This window comes from Mustela nivalis, assembly GCF_964662115.1.
Source record: "Mustela nivalis genome assembly, chromosome: 17".
NCBI classification, from domain to species: domain Eukaryota; kingdom Metazoa; phylum Chordata; class Mammalia; order Carnivora; family Mustelidae; genus Mustela; species Mustela nivalis.
In genome coordinates this window covers 42,242,021-42,259,742 of record NC_139036.1, presented here as the reverse complement: position 1 = coordinate 42,259,742, position 17,722 = coordinate 42,242,021, and the positions used below count along the sequence as shown (strand labels likewise).

Below are 17,722 nucleotides of genomic sequence, written 5' to 3'. Positions count from 1 at the left end.
AGTTTCCTCTCCATACTGCTGGGAAGATGTGGCGAGGGCTGTCCCAGAGCTGTATAAGCAAGTGGGCTGCCCAGGTCTGCTTAAGCCAGATATAGTCGTATTCTCCAGAGGGCCAAGGAGGCCTTCTGGGGTCTACGTCTGCCTTTTCACTCAGCATGTGAGGCCTTTCTGGGTTGGGGTGCCCTCAGGGATCCATAGACAGTGGCTCTCCCTCCAAAGAGCAGGGACAAAGGGCCTGGGAGTCACCGGTGTGGGGAAACAAGCCCAGACTGGGGCACTCAGTCTGAGGTCGTGGTGGGGAGGGGGTGGCTTGAGGGACCAGATGGTGGTGGTGGTAGGTGAGGCCTTGGTGATTTTGGAGGGAGGAAGGAAGGTTCATAAATTCTCTGCTCCCTGAAACTGAGACTTAAGACTAAGGTCTGGGAGCTTTGGAGGCAGGGTGAGGGCTGAGCTGGGGGTTCAGCTTCAGGTTCCATGTGGAAGGCAGACACCCAATGAGGCCTGCCCGGAGGGAGCAGGTCAGGTAGCTCCTGGGGGAGAGGGCTCCCTGCGGGCGTGGCAGCGCAGGGATGGGAGAGTCTGCATTGGGTGTTCTGTGCCAAGGTAAGCTGCTGGTACAGGGCCTGTCCCTGGCCCACTCAGGGGACCCCGGGTTCTCCCTACAGACCATCTTAGATGGCCAGGAAGTCCTTCCTGATGTCTCACCTCCTGAGAGAACCCTGGTGGTCTGACCTTGTCCCCTCACCTTGGCTTTGGAGCTGTTTCTCCACCCTTCCACTCTAACAACCCTGGGGACCCCCAGAATTCACAGGCTGGGCCGGAGCAGGGTTAGGTTGGGGCTCGTCCCCTCTCTCCCAGATAGCTTGCGCTGTCTCCACTTCCCAGGCCAGGAGACATCCTCCCCTGAGAGGACCCCCAATTTCTAATCAGGGAAGTCCTTCCCGCAGTCTAGCCTCAGCATGGGTGCTCTGGCCTGTACGGTAGACCCAACTCCCTCCCTGTCCCCGTGTGTGGGCTGAGAGCCTAGGCCACCCACATGGGAGCCTGGTTCGCCCTCCCCTGCCTGTCCCTCAGGCCCTGGCCACCCCTGGAAGCTCCCCCATTCCGACAGGCCTGGGGCAGACGTCAGTGTCCCGGCAGCGCCTAAATCGTTAGCGCCGAGGAGATTAGGCTGTAATCTCTTGTTGGGCGCGGGCGGGTGCCAGCTGCCAGGATGTGGGATGGCACTGCTCCCTCGCTGGGGCGGCCCTTCCCCGGGGCACAGCGCTAGCTGTAGCAGCCTGCTGCATGGGCCCTGCTGTGCTTCCTCTGGGGGCCCCTCTAGAGTGGCTTTCCTTCTCTGCTTCATTCTGTCCCCTCTGGTCTCAGAGCCCTGACCCCAGCTTCCCTGATGCCCCCATCTCTCTAGATTCCCTCAAAGACCACGGGAGGCAGGAATTACCCTTGTTTTACAAATGAGGAAATTGAGACTTGTGAATTGACTTCCTGTAAGGCTTGGATCCAAAGCTCCCTCAGGCCAGCGGCCATGTCAGTTCCCCTCAGATCCAGATCCCTCAGGCCGGGGTCTGTGTCCCCTCCCACAGATATGGACCCATCAGCTTGGGGTTGAGGTGGATTCCCCCCACCTCCGGCCTGGGGGGCTCTCTCAGGGCCATGTTGTGCCTGGGAAAGGGTGTCACCCTGAATTTCTCCACCCTTCTTCCTGGGGCCCAGGAATGCTGGTTGGGGGGCCAGACCAGCCTCTGGGTCCCAGGCCTGTGGAGCCTTGTTCCAGGCCCCGCTGGCTCCCAGGGCTGGGTTCTCCGGACTGCCCCCAAGAATGAGCTCAGCTGCCTAATTGTGGCTGAGGATGGAGGTTCACCCTCCCCCGGGGCTGTGGCTCCAACACCACCTTTGTTTCTGAACAGACAATGGGCTGCTAAGAGGCCACCCGCCCAGGCCAGGAACAGGCAGGAGAGGGGGCCCCCCGCGGGGAAGGCACTCAGCATGTCCGGCCTGAGCCCCAGGCCCTGGGCGGCTGGTACAGAAGCAAATTACATGGCTGGGGTTTTGGCTCTGACTTCAAGGACAGGGGGCCCAGCCCCCCTTTAGCCTGGCTATAAAGGGCTGCCTGGGGTCCCTGTCAAGACCAGACCCTGCTCCTGACCTGTGGACACCATGGCTGCCACCACCACCAGCATCCGCCAGTTCTCCACCTCTGGCTCCGTCAAGGGCCTGTGTGTGCCCGGTGGAGGCTTCTCTCGGATGTCCTCCGTGCGTGTTGGGGGTGCCTGCCGGGCCCCCAGCCTCCTGGGAGGCGGCAGCTGTGGCAACATGTCTGTCACCTCCTCCCGCTTCTCGGCGGGCTTGGGGGGCCGCTACGGCGGGGGCTACACCTGCAGCCTGGGTGGGGGCTTCGGATCCAGTTTTGGCACGGGCTTCGGCGCTGGCTTCGGTTCCTCAGACGCCCTGCTTGGGGGCAGTGAGAAGGAGACCATGCAGAACCTCAACGACCGCCTGGCCTCCTACCTGGAGAAGGTGCGGGCCCTGGAGGAGGCCAACACGGAGCTGGAGGTCAAGATCCATGACTGGTACAAGAAGCAGGGGCCCGCGCCCGCCCGCGACTACAGCCACTACTTCAAGACCATCGAGGAGCTGCGGAACAAGGTGTGTGGGCCGGGCAGCTCCCTGCCCTCTGACCTTAGGACCTTCTTTGAAGTTGGGATCCCTCCCAACTTTGAACCCTCTGGGTCAGGCTCTCTGCCTGTCTCCTCTCCTCCAGGCAGCCCTCCTGAATGGGTGGCACTTGCCTTTTACCCCCAGATCTTGGGGATTCAGTTTATGCCCTGTTCACTGTGCTGATTTCACAGAGTCTAGCATACTCTCCTAGCTGGTTTCATTGTGTGTCTTCCTCATTCTGTCCATACTGGTCTCTCTGGGGGTTCCTGAGAGAGGGAGCTATGTCTTCCCACTCAGACTGGAAGCTTGCAAGGGAAGGCGTTTCTCTGTTAGTCTGAAGGAGAACACAACACACCCACATGCTCGTGACCTCTAAGAACAGGGCCTTGGCATTCTGATTCTGTGAACATGGCATCTGGGTCTTCTGCACAAGCCTCCTCCTGGAGGGTCCTCTGGTGCTGCAGCCCCCAGAGGCAGGTGAAAGTTCAAAAAAGTGTGGGGATGTCTGGGGGGGAAGGCGGGCTGGGGCCTGCTCTTCTGTGGTGCAGAACCAGGTCTCTCACTCTGTGAGGGGCTTTGCCTGCTCCTGCCCGGGACCTCAGCCAGGAAGGGAAATCCTGCAATTGCCCCCTGGAAGCAGAGCTCCTGGGAGTGCCAGATCAGATACCGGGCTTGGTCTGAGCAGTGGGAAGCCCAGGGGAGCCCTGGTGAGTCAGCGTTTCAAGCTCCGGGGTCAGCCAGCTGCTCACCATCAACCCCCAGCCCCTGGAGCATTAGGTCTCCGCCCCTCGGAATCACCGCACCCCTCGGGGGTTTTCCCAAGGGCCCCTCCTGAGGCCCTATCAGCTCCTGAGCAGGGAAGGGGGGGGGAGGCAGGTCTGTAGGCCACCGAGGCCAGGGTTGGGCTCGCTCTGGAAACAGAGCCTGACCCAAGGTCACGTCACAGGGCCTTCCAGGGACTCAGAGGCCCATAAAGAGGCTATTGGGGCAACTTGGGCCTGTTGGGGCTGCCTCCTCTGACTTCTTTCTGCACAACAGCCTGCAGCCTTAGAAACGTCTGGATTCTTCTTAGCTCATCTGCTGCCTCCACTGAGACCTCCTCTCTCCTCCCCCCACATGGCTCTTGAGTACAGCCCCTTGACATTTCTCACAAAAGCAGTGGCAGCTGTAGTCATAATAACTGACCCTCTGCCCCCTCTAGAGCTCCTTCCCTGTTCTCCTTTAAACCTCTCTGACGACCCTGTGGGAAAAGAAAACTTTGCTCCAGGTTTCAGGTGGGGCTGGTCATAATCTTACTCATTCATTAATTAGTTGCTTAATTAAACTAATGTTTCCTGGGGGGGGGGTGACTGCGGGATGGGTATTTTGCCCAGGGCTAGGGATTCCGAAGAGAATGGTCACAGATGAGGCCTTGTCCGCCTGGAGCACAGAGCCTGTTGAAGGAAATAACCAAAGAAGTCACGGAAAAATCACAGTGGGAGAAGTGCTGTTGGGCAGGGAGGAGGTGTGACTGGAAGGAGGGGAGTCGAGGAGGGCTTCCTGGAGGAGGTAGCAACTGAGACTAGAGGTCAGTTTAGTTGAAGAAAAGAGAGTGAGGTCCCTGCAGCTTGGGCAGGGGAGGGTGACTATGTATGGGTCTCTGTCCTGGCCTCATGGCTACCTGTGACCCCACCATCCTGGGAGGCTTCCAAGAGGGTCCTCAAAGGGGGAGGTTGTGGAAACCCTCATCTCCTCTAGTTGGCTCACTCTCAAAGGGCAGCAAGGAGGTTGTTGCCGGGCCTTCCCATAGTGCTTGCTCACCTTGCCCACTATGCCCCCCAGATCTTGGCGGCCACCATCGACAACGCCAACTTGGTCCTACAGATTGACAATGCCCGCCTGGCAGCTGATGACTTCCGCACCAAGTGAGTCTGGGCTTCTGGAGCTGCCCCCGGAGGCTGGTGCTGGGTTGGGCTCAGCACACCAGAACTCTCTGTGTGTACAAGGGGGTGTCCTGGGGCACCCCCCCTTGGCTCATGCCTCCACCCTTTCCAGGTACGAGACGGAGCTGAACCTGCGCATGAGTGTGGAGGCCGACACCAATGGCCTGCGCCGAGTGTTGGACGAGCTGACCCTGGCCAGAGCTGACCTGGAGATGCAGATCGAGAACCTCAAGGAGGAGCTGGCCTACCTGAAGAAGAACCATGAGGAGGTGAGGTGGACCCTGGGGAATGCGGGACTGACTCTTACAAGGAGCAAGGGGATTGGTGGCCCTGGCCCTCAAATCCTCCCGGGCCAGGGCTGCACCCTCAGTCCAGCTCCCATCTCTGGTGGGTTTCTGGCCCCGACCCTGGGAGACCCTCAGAGGGCCCTGCGTGAAGGCTGGAGGTCCCTCTCCCTCCAAAGATACTTCCCTTGTCCCTCAAGGCATAGTCTGCCAAGCGGTGGCAGTTAACTCTCTAATGAGCAAATCAGCCCAAGAACATGCATGCTAATTACTCCAATTAATTGTAATAGTGATAGTCATAACAACAGCCGAAATCTGCTCAGCACATTACAAGTGATTCATGGCAATTAGCTCAGCTGATACTGACATTGGCGCTGGGGGCGGGGTGCTCTTCCCTCCCTTTCCTGGTAAAGAAGCAAGCAAGCTCAGAGAGGTTAAGGAATTTACCCAAAGCTGCACAGGTCTATCTGACCCATGTCCACACCCAGGTCTGACCTCACCATTTTGCCACCACTCCTACCTCCCTTTTTTCATAGAGTCTGGGGTCCTAGGGACCCTAAGGCTCAACACAAGGATGGGGATCCCAGACCCTGTAGGAGGACTGATGAATCTGTGGCTTCCTTCTCAGCTGACCTCTGGGCTGGCCTGTGCTGGGGACCCTAATCTTTGAGTAACAGGAGCCCAGAAAGTGTTTCTACTTGTTTCCACTTGGTTTTGAGGTTGGTCGTAGGGATTGCACGCCTGCAATAGATTAACATTTCCTAATGAGGTCTGGTTCTGCACTGTTACCAACATGGGGCTGCTTCCCCTGTGCTCGTACTGTGTGGTTGGTGGTAGGGGGTAAGGCAGGCAGTCAGGGCCGTGAGGCTGTCCTGACTTATCCCCTAACATGTTGGGGAGTTAGCATCTCTCTTTGCCCAGCATATATCGGAGCGGGGCAAAGTCCATCCCCGAGTGCACGTTGGGGGAGATGGTCCATATTCACAACCCTGTGTGTTTGTAACAAGATCACATCTGTTCCATCTTCAAGGAAAGGAACCATTAGGCTATGTCTGTCTGTCTGTCATCTGTACCCATCTCCCTGAGGCAGACCCCAGGATCTCTCCCTGGGATGACCCTGGTGAAATCCTGCTCTCCTCTCGCCCAGGAAATGAATGCCCTCCGAGGCCAGGTGGGCGGGGACGTCAGCGTGGAGATGGACGCTGCCCCCGGCGTGGACCTGAGCCGCATCCTGAACGAGATGCGCGACCAGTACGAGAAGATGGCGGAGAAGAACCGCAAGGATGCCGAGGACTGGTTCTTCAGCAAGGTGGGTGGCCGCGTGTGAGCAAGTGTGCACATGTGTGCAATACGTGTGCTGGGTGTCAGGGCTGGGCTGGAAAACCTGCAGATCCACAGGCTGTCCCAGCTGGAAGGACCTTTGGAAACCAGTTGGACCCAGTGCTCATGTCTAGATGCAGAATGGGAGGCTCAGAGAGGCCTCAAGCTCGCACAAGCCGCACCGTGGCTCAGGGAACAGGTCCAGATCTCGTCATCTCTGTCTAGGACTTCTCCCAGCACATTTGTAGGTGTGTATGCTTTTGGAGGAATAACTCATGCCTGTAGTAGACACACACTGAGCAGCTACAGGGCCCAGCACAGTCACAGGCATGGAGTAAAACCCAGTTCCTGTCTTTGAGCAGTGCTCAGTAGGTCCATCAAATACAAAGCAAGGTCCATCGACTAAGGGCCGGTGGGCACAGAGGGTGTCTGGGTGCTGGTGTGTCTGAAGCCCCACAGAGGCCAGGGAGAGGCAGGAAGAGGGAGACAGTCTGGGAGGTCAGGGCTCAGGGGCGGACCCTGTCCTCTGCCCCCTCTCTGCAAAGCTTCTCCAGTCCCTGTCACCCACCCTGCCTGCCTTTCAGACGGAGGAGCTGAACCGGGAGGTGGCCACCAACACCGAGGCCCTGCAGAGCAGCAGGACGGAGATCACCGAGCTCCGCCGCTCTGTGCAGAACCTGGAGATTGAGCTGCAGTCCCAGCTCAGCATGGTAGGCCCCGCGGCCCCCTCCCTGGCCTGTACCCGTCACCCCGGGATGGGCCCAACCTCACAGACTTCCGCTCAGAGGAACCTGAATTCCCCACCCAGCCTGTCACTTCATACTCGGTGACACGGGCCCCTCTCTGCCCCCGTTACTGCCCCGTGGCGTCAGCAGCACCCACAAGCCCACCCTGGAGGAAGGGTTCCCCCTTCTGGGTCCTCCTCCTGGAGGCGGGTCCCAGCTTGGTCTCACCTGGCCACGTCTACACTGGCCCACAGAAAGCCTCGCTGGAGAGCAGCCTGGCGGAGACCGAGGCCCGCTACGGGGCCCAGCTGGCCCAGCTGCAGGGGCTCATCAGCAGCATCGAGCAGCAGTTGTGCGAGCTCCGCTGCGACATGGAGCGCCAGAATCAGGAGTACCAGGTCCTGCTGGACGTGAAGACGCGGCTGGAGCAGGAGATCGCCACCTACCGTCGCCTGCTGGAGGGCGAGGACGCCCAGTGAGCGAGGGGGGGGGCACTGGGGCACATGCCTGGCTCAGCTGGGGGTGCTTCATCCAGGCGGGGAAGTTGGTGCTGAGGGGACAGCACGGGCAGAGGCCAGCAGGCGCAGAGGTTTGCAGGAGGTGACACGGGGAGCACTGACTGGGGCCCCACTGTTGGGGAGCGCTGAAGACCCAAACGAAGGCATCTGGGCTAGGTCACGTGGGAAGTGGGGAGCCATGGAGGAATTTTGCACAGAGGAGTGGTGCTATTGTCAAGATGTCTTAGAACATCCACTCTAGCTGCACAGGGAGAAATGCATCCGTGGGGCCCCAGTGGGGTCAGGGGGACCTGTTGGGAGGCCAAAGCGCAGTGTCAGGCCAAGGGCAGCCCTACTGTACGGCGGGGGTGTAGGGCCGGGACAGGAAGGTGGTGTGTGAGGAGGATGTGTGGTAGGTAAGAACAGCAGGGCTAGTTGCCTGAATGTGGGGGCGAGCGTGGCTTGCTGGCGGGAGGCGACACACGGTGAGTGAGCACATGCGGGAGTGGGGGCGCGATGACCCTGCGTTTCTGGTTCTGATGACTGTGTGGCTGGTGACGCCATTACCCGGGACGGGAGGAAGAGCAGGGTGGGTGCTGATCTGACTAGAGCTGGGAGGGTGGATCAGGGCCCTCCTGTATGGTGACTGGGAATGTCCTGGAGTCTCCACGCTAAGTCACGCCGTCCAGCTTTTTGTTCCTTGGCAATGGTGAGGTCAGCCTGTAGTCTAACCACAGTCTCGCAAGCTTTAATAGAGTCTATTTGTTGGGCCCTTTGGGATATGGGAAAACCTCTCTCTCAGCTTCTCCTTGTAAAACGCTGGTTAGCCACAAAGCGCCTCTGGGTCCTCTTTTGGAGTGTCCCCTTTCCTCCGTCCTGCCTACTTGGCCTGTGCCCTTTGACCCTGTGGTTGCTAATCTTTGCCATGTATTCTCAGCTGTGATTTCTCTCTGGTTTGCCGGGACCTCACTCTCCTCACCCCAGGCCTTCCCAGCTGCTCCTCCTCCAGGGGACCGGGTCCCGTGCCGGCACCCCTGCACTGACAGGCCCCCTTCTCCCTCTCTGCAGCCTGGCCACCCAGTACTCCTCTTCCCTGATCTCACAGCCCACCCGGGAAGGTAAGAGGCTGCCCCATCTGGCTTGGCGGGAGTGGGGAGATGTCGAGGACCCTTCTGTGCGGAAGACTGGGGGAGGGGATCTGGCCTGAAGTTCCCTGTGTCCCCTCCTCCATGGCCCGCAGCCACAGTGACCACCCGCCAGGTGCGCACCATCATGGAAGAAGTCCAGGACGGCAAGGTGGTGTCCTCCCGAGAGCAGGTCCACCGCTCCACTCACTGAGGCCCCTTTCCGCCTGTGACAAGGAGAGGGTCATGAGGCAGCCATCTCCCTGGAATCCCAGCATGCTACTGTCGTGCCCCGAGTGCCCATTTGGGCCACCACCCAAGAGCTGTTGCTTTCCTGTGTCTGTTTCCTGCAGCCCTTCCCCAAGGGGGCCTCCTGGAATTGCCCCAGTGACTGCTAGTAAAGCTTTGCCTGAAGTTCAATGTCTTGTGTGATCTGGTCTGGTCATTGGCATAGGGCAGTGTGTGCTGAGGGACTTCGGGAGGAGAATGGTTATGGAGTGTTTGGATGTCACTTGTCCCCTGCCAATCTGTTCTGACCACTTCTTCCAGGCCTAGGGCTCCTGGGAGGGCCAGAGAGAAGAAAGCAGCACAGCGAGGGCAGAGGGTTGGGACAGCCCATCAGGCTGGGAAAGTTTCTAAGAATCAGTCCGTGGGTTGCTGTGGGTCCCCACGGGCTGGTCCCTAGGAGGGCCCCACAGACTTTCTGGGGAGCCACACCTGTTATAGGGAACTCCCTACCTAAGCCTGGGGCAGGTCTGGGTTCAAGATCAGAGGGAGGGGGCCTGGGCAGGGGGTTTTCCAAAGGTGTGGTCCAAAGCGTTGATGGATGAGAGGGGGTGGCAGTGGCAGAGCCAGCCCTGGAAACCAGCTCGGCCCCGCTCGGGGTGTGTGTGGGGTGGGGTGACCACTCTGTGTGTGAGCGTGGGGGGCGTCCTGTTTGCTTTGGTGGCTTGGCAGTTGTTGGGCTGTTGGGGAATCTCTCTCAGCTGCTGGCAGGGGCTGTCTGGGCCTGTCGGGGAAGTGGAAGCCATCAGCAGTCTGAGACAGGACTGCATTCCATCCAGCAGGCCTGCAGGGACCCTGGGACCCAGGGCCAGGCTGGGAGTGGTGGGCAAGGCAGGGTGGGGCTGGGTGGCACAGGGCCTGTCTTGAGGGTCCCCATCAGGGGCCTGGGTGGGCCTCTGGGGGAGGCTTTGGGAGAGGAGCCTGGCTGGGGGTTCTCGGGAAGACATTTAGACTGTGTCCTGGACATCTCCAGCTGGCTGGGACTTGAGGTATACACCCTTCACCTTACCCGGGGGTCTCTTCAGGTACAGGAAGGGTAGGGAGGGTGGCAGGCGACACGGCTCTCGTCGTTTTTCTAGTCCCTTTTTACCAAGATGCTCTCTTCCCAGCCTGCTGGGTCCCCAACTACAGCCATGCTCTTCTTTGTCCACACTGGCCCAGGACTCGCCCCTGCAGCAGGCTGGTGGGGAAAGGGGACAGGAAGAGGGTCACTGAGGTTTCCAGGGTTAGAGGCAGTGTCAGAAAAATGGGTGGGTGGACTCCTAGTTCCTGGAGTGTTTTGCTGGTGTCGGGGCTCTGCAGAGGGCAGGGGCAGGGTGTCGGGCCCCAGGGAAGTGTGAGGGGCCGTGGCATAGTGGGGGATGAAGGTGCAGCAGCCCCGCCAGCCCAGTTCTGCAGTAAGGTGGGGGCAGTGGGGCCCCATCCCTCTCAGAGCCCCGGTTTCCTTATCCGTAAAATGGGACGGTAACCTGAGAGGCACCGTATTGTGCCGTGAGCCCAGCGGGTTTAGGTCCAGTTTCCGAGGCAGGGCAGGGGCTCTGTCCTCGCTGTCTCCCCGGCCACCAGCCCAGGGGCAGGACTGCGTGTGGTGTGGCCTGTGGTGGAGGAGAGCGGCCTCAGAGCTGGGGGCTGCCTGGTTCCCCAACCGGTTTCCCCACCAGACACTGGGGCCAGGTGGGCCGGGCTGGGGTGGCAGCTGCTTGGGAGGGCCTGGTGACGGTGACGTCCTGCCGCTCCTCTTCTCCGTATTAGGTCATGGGAAAGCATAGCTGGAGGGCCTGCCTGAATCACAGGTGACAGGCCTGAGACCAGAGACACGCACACGCGCAGGCAGACACCCAGGACCAGGGTTCAGAGAAGTGAGGCAAAGGCCTGATGGTGGGAGGGGAGGGGGGCCCACAGCCACCTGGGAGCTGGCGTGTGGCCAGCGGTGATGAAAGCTCAGGGGAATGGAAACAGAGGAGCGAGCCTGTTGTAATCGCTACGCCCACCTGGCGGCCTATAAAGGAGGCGGGCGAGCGCCAGCAGCAACTCGCACCTTGGGCCTCGCTCCTGTCTAGCCCTCCTGCTTCGAGCCCGCCGGCTGCCACCATGACCACCACCATCCGTCAGTTCACCTCCTCCAGCTCCATCAAGGGCTCCTCCGGCCTGGGGGGCGGCTCGTCCCGCACCTCCTGCAGGCTGTCTGGCGGCCTGGGGGCCGGCTCCTGCCGGCTGGGGTCCGCCGGGGGCCTGGGCAGCGCCTTGGGGTCCAACAGCTACTCCAGCTGCTATAGCTTCGGCTCTGGGAGCAGTTATGGCGGTGGCTTCGGGGCTGTCGACGGGCTGCTGGCGGGCGGGGAGAAGGCCACCATGCAGAACCTCAACGACCGCCTGGCCTCCTACCTGGACAAGGTGCGGGCCCTGGAGGAGGCCAACACGGAGCTGGAGGTGAAGATCCGGGACTGGTACCAGAAGCAGGCCCCGGGGCCCGCCCGTGACTATAGCCACTACTACCAGACTATCGAGGACCTGAAGAACAAGGTAGGGCCTGCTGCGGGGGGACAGGGCCCGTGGGAGGGGTATGACTTCTCTCCCATCTCCTTCCCTTGACCATTGGCCTGGGGTTAGGCCGGTGGGGGAGCTGCCCCAGGGTCTCAGGGGGTCTAGGACAGCGTGGCTCTGACTGGCTTGGCCTCTGGGAGCCCACCTTGGAGTCACAGTGTGGCCCACATTCCCTAAGCCAGGGACAAGCAGGTCTCATGGAGCTCCTCTGAGCCTCAGTTTCCTCATCGTGGGGCTTGTTGCCATCAGCTCACGTAATTGTAGGATAAGATGAGTGGATGCACATAGAGGCTGGGCCCATGGGGCTGCCAGATAAGTGGATACCTCTCTTCTTGAAGCAAGAAGGGGATTTTGGGTGATGGTTGTGTGAGGGGTCTAGCGAGCTCCTGACGGCACCTGCTGGGAGGAAGTGGAGAGAGAGGGCGGGTCCTAAGGAAGGCGTCTGTGCACCATATTTGGGGATTTTTGTGGCTTCTCCATCCCTCCTACTGCCCCCTCAAGAATGGGGCTCAGCAAACCTCCAAGGGCAGAGCTGCCTGCTGGAGTCTGGGGTTAGGGCCTAGCAGGGGTCATGACTTCTGATGTGGAACTATTCTTTGGTGAGGGGTCCTGTAGGATCCCTTCGTGGGGAGCCTCTTGGGTACCATCTCCCCAGCTGTAAAATGAGGGGGTTGTTCATCTCCTCTTTTCTGTCTGGGATTCTGGGACAACTTCTGCCCCCAGGGGTCTTTCTTCTCTTCCTAGCTAGGCACTTCCCAGCTGGCTGCCGGCTCTAGTGGGTCCTGTTGGGGGAGGCAGGTAAGGGTGGGCAGAGAGCAGAGGCAAGTTTCGGCTCCTCAGACTCCTGCCGGCCCCGCCTCTGCCAACAATGACTGCCGCAAAGGTGAGAGGCTGGGCCGGAAGAGAGTCTTCCTGGAGAAGGCAGCCACATCCTGGCCTCGAGGCAGGAAGATCCTTCTTGTAACTTAGGGCTGGGCTGAGCTTCTCCCTCCCAATGACCTTACTGCTTTCCCATCTCCCCAGATCCTCACGGCCTCTGTGGACAATGCCAACATCCTCCTGCAGATTGACAATGCCCGCCTGGCCGCTGATGACTTCCGGACCAAGTGAGCCCTAGCCAGCAGGCTGGTTGGAACTGGGGCGCCCCTCCCACCCCAGGACTACAGTTGCTGTGGCGAAGGCTAGGAGCTGGGGGTTGGGGGAGTCCACCTCTTAGTCATGGATGTGGCAAATGCAGCAGATTCTGAAGGTCACTGGGCTTAGGCGGGGAGGGGGAGGGGAGGCAGGGGGCAGAGGAGAGAGACCCTGGAAGCTGCGTGAGGGTGGGACTTTGCCCTGCGGGGTCCCAGGGCCCTGGGGCTGCAGTATGCTTCCACTCCACAACCCCCTCTCCGCCCCCATCAACCCTCCCAAGCTCTTAGAGCCCTGGCAGAGGCTGGGTGCTGGCCGGGACATGGACCTGCATGTCCAAGCATCAAGACAAATTCTCTGGTTCCTTTTGCAGGTTTGAGACCGAGCAGGCCCTGCGTGTGAGCGTGGAGGCTGACACCAATGGCCTGCGCCGGGTGCTGGACGAGCTGACCCTGTCCAGAGCCGACTTGGAGATGCAGATCGAGAACCTCAAGGAGGAGCTGGCCTACCTGAAGAAGAACCATGAGGAGGTGAGGGGGGGTGGGGCAGCAGGTCAAAGAGGCTGCAGAGGGGGCAGCAGAGCTCTGGGGGGGTGCGCCGAGGCTGAGACCATGGGAAGAGCTCAGAGTAGGTGCTCCAGGGTTGGTCACCTTACAGGGTGACCTGGTCCCCATGGAGGGTAGCCTCCTCCATGTACCACCCGTCTGCCCAGCACCTGGGAACCCTCCCAGGGTCTGCAGAGGCCTCTTCTGCCCATCCTGGCCCTCCTCATGAGGACAAGGGGAGATTGAGGAGGTCTCTTTGTTCCAGCTCAGACCTTTGAACCTGGACCCTATGTGGAAGTTTGGGAATTAGAGGGGATATTTTAGGGGTACCGACCTAAGAATTAGATTTTTTCTTTGGAGGCCCAGAGAACCTATCCACAGGGAACCCCCAGTCTGATGGTGGAAGCAGAGCCCATACAGAGCAGATGAATGAGAGTCAACAGGAGGGGTGGAGAATGGAGGATAGGCAGAGTGAGGGAGGGATCCTTGGGGAGGGGTCTGAAGAGCTTGTTTGGGCAGGGTTGGAAGTAAGAGATCAGCACAGGCCCGAATGCCCATGCCCACAACCTCTGCCCCTGCAGGAGATGAACGCCCTCCGAGGCCAGGTGGGCGGTGAGATCAATGTGGAGATGGACGCTGCTCCCGGCGTGGACCTGAGCCGCATCCTGTCTGAGATGCGCGACCAGTATGAGAAGATGGCAGAGAAGAACCGCAAAGATGCCGAGGACTGGTTCTTCAGCAAGGTGGGGGCTGCTGCAGGCCAGAGGCCTCTCTCAGGGGATGGGGGTCAAGGACTGAGTCTCCAACTGATGCCTAGTACCTGGCATCTTGGGGTGCCCTATCCTCAGTGAGCCGCATGGACCTCACAGGGTCACCCATTGCATCAACGGGCCAGGAGCTTGGCCAAAGCTGGGATCTCGGTGGAGGGGGGAGTGGAGAGCCCCCCCAGGAATAAAGCCAGAGGGTGAAGACCCCAGGAGCTTCCACCTCTCTAAGAGGTCAGGGACTGGCACCAAGGGACTGGTTGATATCCTGGCTGGTCCTCAAGTTGCCCGTTCTAGTGCCTTCTACTCAAAGGAACTAAAGATAAATCTTCAAATCATTTCAAAGGTTTCTGGGCTTTGGGAAGTGGGATGCTGGTGAAAAGGCACTGCTCCCACAGTCAGGTTTGGGAGGAGGCCTGAGAGGCCGGGGGAAGTTCAGGAAGGTGACATGTCCAAGGGGGGTCATGGGGAGTGAGGAGAGCCCCAGGTGCCTGTGTGGGCACAGAATGGGTGCTGGGCTGAGTGTATGGAGGCCGTGGGGGTTGTCTGACTAGAAGGGATCCCAAGCTAATGCTGCACTGTCCTGTGTCCTGTCTGCAGACAGAGGAGCTGAACCGCGAGGTGGCCACCAACAGCGAGCTGGTGCAGAGCGGCAAGAGCGAGATCTCCGAGCTCCGGCGCACGGTGCAGGCCTTGGAGATCGAGCTGCAGTCCCAGCTCAGCATGGTAGGGGGGCTGCCAGTCCCGGGGTGCACCTGAGACCCTGGAGGGGGCACTGACCACTCTCGCTGACCCCTGATCCTCCCGCCTTCTTGCAGAAAGCATCCCTGGAGGGCAGCCTGGCTGAGACGGAGAACCGCTACTGCGTGCAGCTGTCCCAGATCCAGGGGCTGATCGGCAGCGTGGAGGAGCAGCTGGCCCAGCTGCGCTGCGAGATGGAGCAGCAGAACCAGGAATACAAGATCCTGCTGGACGTGAAGACAAGGCTGGAGCAGGAGATCGCCACCTACCGCCGCCTGCTGGAGGGCGAGGATGCCCAGTGAGTTGGGGGATGGGGGCCAGGACTGGGGGCCTGGGGTGGGCGTGTAGCTCTCAGACCCAAATCTAATCTCTTGTCTGTCTTTTTTTTTTTTCCAGCCTGACTCAGTACAAGCCCAAAGAACGTAAGGATCTTGGTAGCTGAGGGTGGGCATACACAGGGCAGGCAACCCATCTGCATATTGCCAGGGGAGGGGGAGTTGGTCCCCAGGAGCTCCAGGAAATGATGGCTGATCCTCAGCAGGGATGGGGGAAACGACCGGTTAGGGCTCAGGGTTGATGCTCAGGGGGATCAGATGAGGGGGCTTGGCAGAGAGATGGTCCTTACCCTAGAGATCCTAGTCCGATGGGGAGACATGGACATGGTCCTAGCTCTGGGGATAGGGCTGAGATTAGGGACATGATCTCATGGTCTTTGTTCTTGAGACCCTACAGATGAGCAAAAGCAATCCTGTCCCTGGGCTCTCTAGTCTGATGGGAGAAAGGGACATGGTCCTTGTCCTCCAGATCTTGGTCTGATGGGGAAGATCAGATTCTGGCCCTGGGTATCTAGTCCAACGGGGATAGTGTGGACCTGGTTCTTGTCTTGGAGATCCCACTCTGGGGATAGGGGAGACAGGAGACAGGAGACAGAGTCCACTGGGCAGTTCTGAATCTTGCAAAAGACACAGTGGGTCGGGATCAAACCAGCCATCTGGGAGGCGGGACTCATACATGGGCACAGGGATGGGATGGAAGAAGGCAAGAGCAGGAGGAACACGTGTCTGGATATCATATTGAGAGGTGAGCAAGCGGCTGTGGGGAAGAGAGCTGGCTCTACTCAGGGAGGTGGGGGCTGAGCCAGGGTCTCTGGGCCCCCACCCACCTCCGACGGTCTGTCTCCTGCAGCCGTGACCACCCGCCAGGTGCGCACCATTGTGGAAGAGGTCCAGGATGGCAAGGTCATCTCCTCCCGCGAGCAGGTCCACCAGACCACCCGCTGAGAACTCTGTTCCCCAAGGCCAGCCCCCCAGAGTTCCCTACTGGCCCTGTAGCCTCGGTTCCTGGCTTCCGTCCCTTTCCATACCCCTCTGCCTGACCAATAAAGCTTGTTAATTCAGATATGGAATGTGTTCTGATTGGGGCCACTGAGGTGGGCCCTCGTGAACAATGGGTGTACTGAGGCAAACGAGGGTAAGGGGAGGAGTCTGTGGACACCAACTGTTTGTTGGCTTGGAGCTCACGGGTCATCTAGGATCCTAGTAGGTAGATCTGGGCAGAGCTTGGGGAGCCAGTTTGTATTTCCAAAGGGTCAGTGATCCTTGGGAGGGCGGTCTCGGCTGTGCTAGACCCAGGGTGGGACCAACGTACTTGCGAAGGTCTCAGGTGACTTCTTCTTGCCCTGTAAAAAGGTCCATGACCTTGGGGAGTGGCTTTGCCTCCTTGAACTTCATTTTCTCTTTCATAAATGACTGAGGAGATGTCGTGGGACCCAGAGTCCTAAAGGGTGACGTATCCAGTCAATTTCTCCCGAAGTCCTGTGGGACACGCCCCCTCCAAGAGCGGACAGAGGTGGACAAGGACAGCAGCGTGTTGGGGGGAGGGGCAGTCAGGATTCTCCTAGAAGAGGCGTGGGCATAGGGAAGGCAGGGGGGCAGGCTGGGTGGTCAGGGCTCAAGTTCTTCTGTGAGTCTCAGAAAACCCCCCAAAGAGGTCTGTGGGCCCCCAGGGGATTCTCATGGCCTCACCTCAGGAATATGAACTGTAGACCTTGCTTCTAGAGAAGGCTATGGGCCCCGGGTGGGTGTGGGAGAAAGGGTGTGCCTCTCTCAGGGATGTTTCCTCAAATGGTCAGGATAGGGGCAAGGGAGGGGTGTGTGCCAGGATGCGGGTGGGTGAGAGGCACCACCCTCCCTGGTAGCCTGGAGTTTGGGGAGGGTGGGAAACTGCCCTCTGAGGAAGGCGGGAAGGGCAGTCCTGCCTAGTCCCTCCCAGGACCCTCTGGGCCCCAGCCCCTTTCACTCTGGGGGCAGGCCATGAGCCCATAGGGGAGGAGACCCAATACCTGGAAATCTTTCTTTGAGTAAATTTAGAAACCCCTGGGCAGGGCGAGCCTTCCTGGTTTTCTTTGGGAAGTGAGGGTGAGTGGAAAGGGTTAATGAGAGGAAGGACACCCCCACCCCAATTTGCTGACAGGCCTGGGGCTGTCTTCTGTTGTAGAATCAGACCAGAGGCCTCCTGGTGCCTGGAGACCGAAGGTGGGGGCTGGGCAGGATTAGCCCGAGCCCCTGGAGCCTGGGAGGGGGAGCCTGCAGTGGTGCCGGGCTGGGGCCAGTGGTATAAGAGCAGGGTCTATGAGGTGAGCAGGTGGGTGTGGGACTTCAGACAGGTCCCGGCCTGCTCCTGTATCTCAGAGGCTGTGGTGACTGAGGGGAGAGATGAGCCCCAGCTGTTGGTCCTGCCAGCCCCGATCTGGGGACGACGAGGACAGTTGAGTTCCCCGCCACAGTGGGGACGACTGGCTGGAGTCCAGAGCCCGGGTCTGCAGGGGCAGCCACAAGACTGGGAGCTCAGACTCCGCTCCATCAGAGGCTGGTGTCTCCCAGCTTCCTGCCTGTGAAGGATGAAGGGCAGGGGGAGGCGTGCTTCCCACCCAGCCCCGCCGCACTTCCAGCCACAACCAGAAGAACCAGCTCTGGGTTGAGGATGGCTCATTTGGAGGGTGATCTCATTTATCTGAACAACAGTCCCGGGAAGTGGGTAGGATCTGGGAAGAGGCGCCCCATTGTGTGGATAGGGACACTGAGTCTCCAAGGAGCCATGACTCAGCCATTGTCCAGGTTGTGCTGGGAAGAGGAGAGGAGAGCCCCACCCCCTGCCTTGGTCCAGGCTTTTAGGCAGGGGTC

At 59.8% G+C, this 17,722-nt stretch overlaps 2 protein-coding genes across 2 annotated transcripts in view; both read left to right on the top strand.

Moving 5' to 3' along the window:
• Nucleotides 1-1,934: 1,934 nt before the first annotated feature.
• The window catches only part of LOC309851451 (uncharacterized protein), a 48,069-nt gene continuing 32,281 nt past the window's right edge, over nt 1,935-17,722 (top strand). Inside the window, exons 1-8 of the mRNA XM_082706770.1 lie at nt 1,935-2,646; nt 4,480-4,562; nt 4,693-4,849; nt 6,012-6,173; nt 6,769-6,894; nt 7,164-7,384; nt 8,475-8,524; nt 8,647-8,730. Of these exons, the coding sequence (XP_082562896.1) occupies nt 2,158-2,646; nt 4,480-4,562; nt 4,693-4,849; nt 6,012-6,173; nt 6,769-6,894; nt 7,164-7,384; nt 8,475-8,524; nt 8,647-8,730 (1,372 nt within the window). The 5' untranslated portion in view covers nt 1,935-2,157. The remainder of the gene's footprint in view (nt 2,647-4,479; nt 4,563-4,692; nt 4,850-6,011; nt 6,174-6,768; nt 6,895-7,163; nt 7,385-8,474; nt 8,525-8,646; nt 8,731-17,722) is intronic.
• Nucleotides 10,571-15,938, top strand: KRT17 (keratin 17). Its single transcript, XM_082706048.1, has 8 exons — nt 10,571-11,338; nt 12,383-12,465; nt 12,864-13,020; nt 13,617-13,778; nt 14,400-14,525; nt 14,618-14,838; nt 14,937-14,962; nt 15,726-15,938. Exons 1-8 carry the CDS (start codon nt 10,691-10,693, stop codon nt 15,818-15,820), a joined length of 1,518 nt encoding a protein of 505 aa, XP_082562174.1. The 5' UTR covers nt 10,571-10,690; the 3' UTR covers nt 15,821-15,938.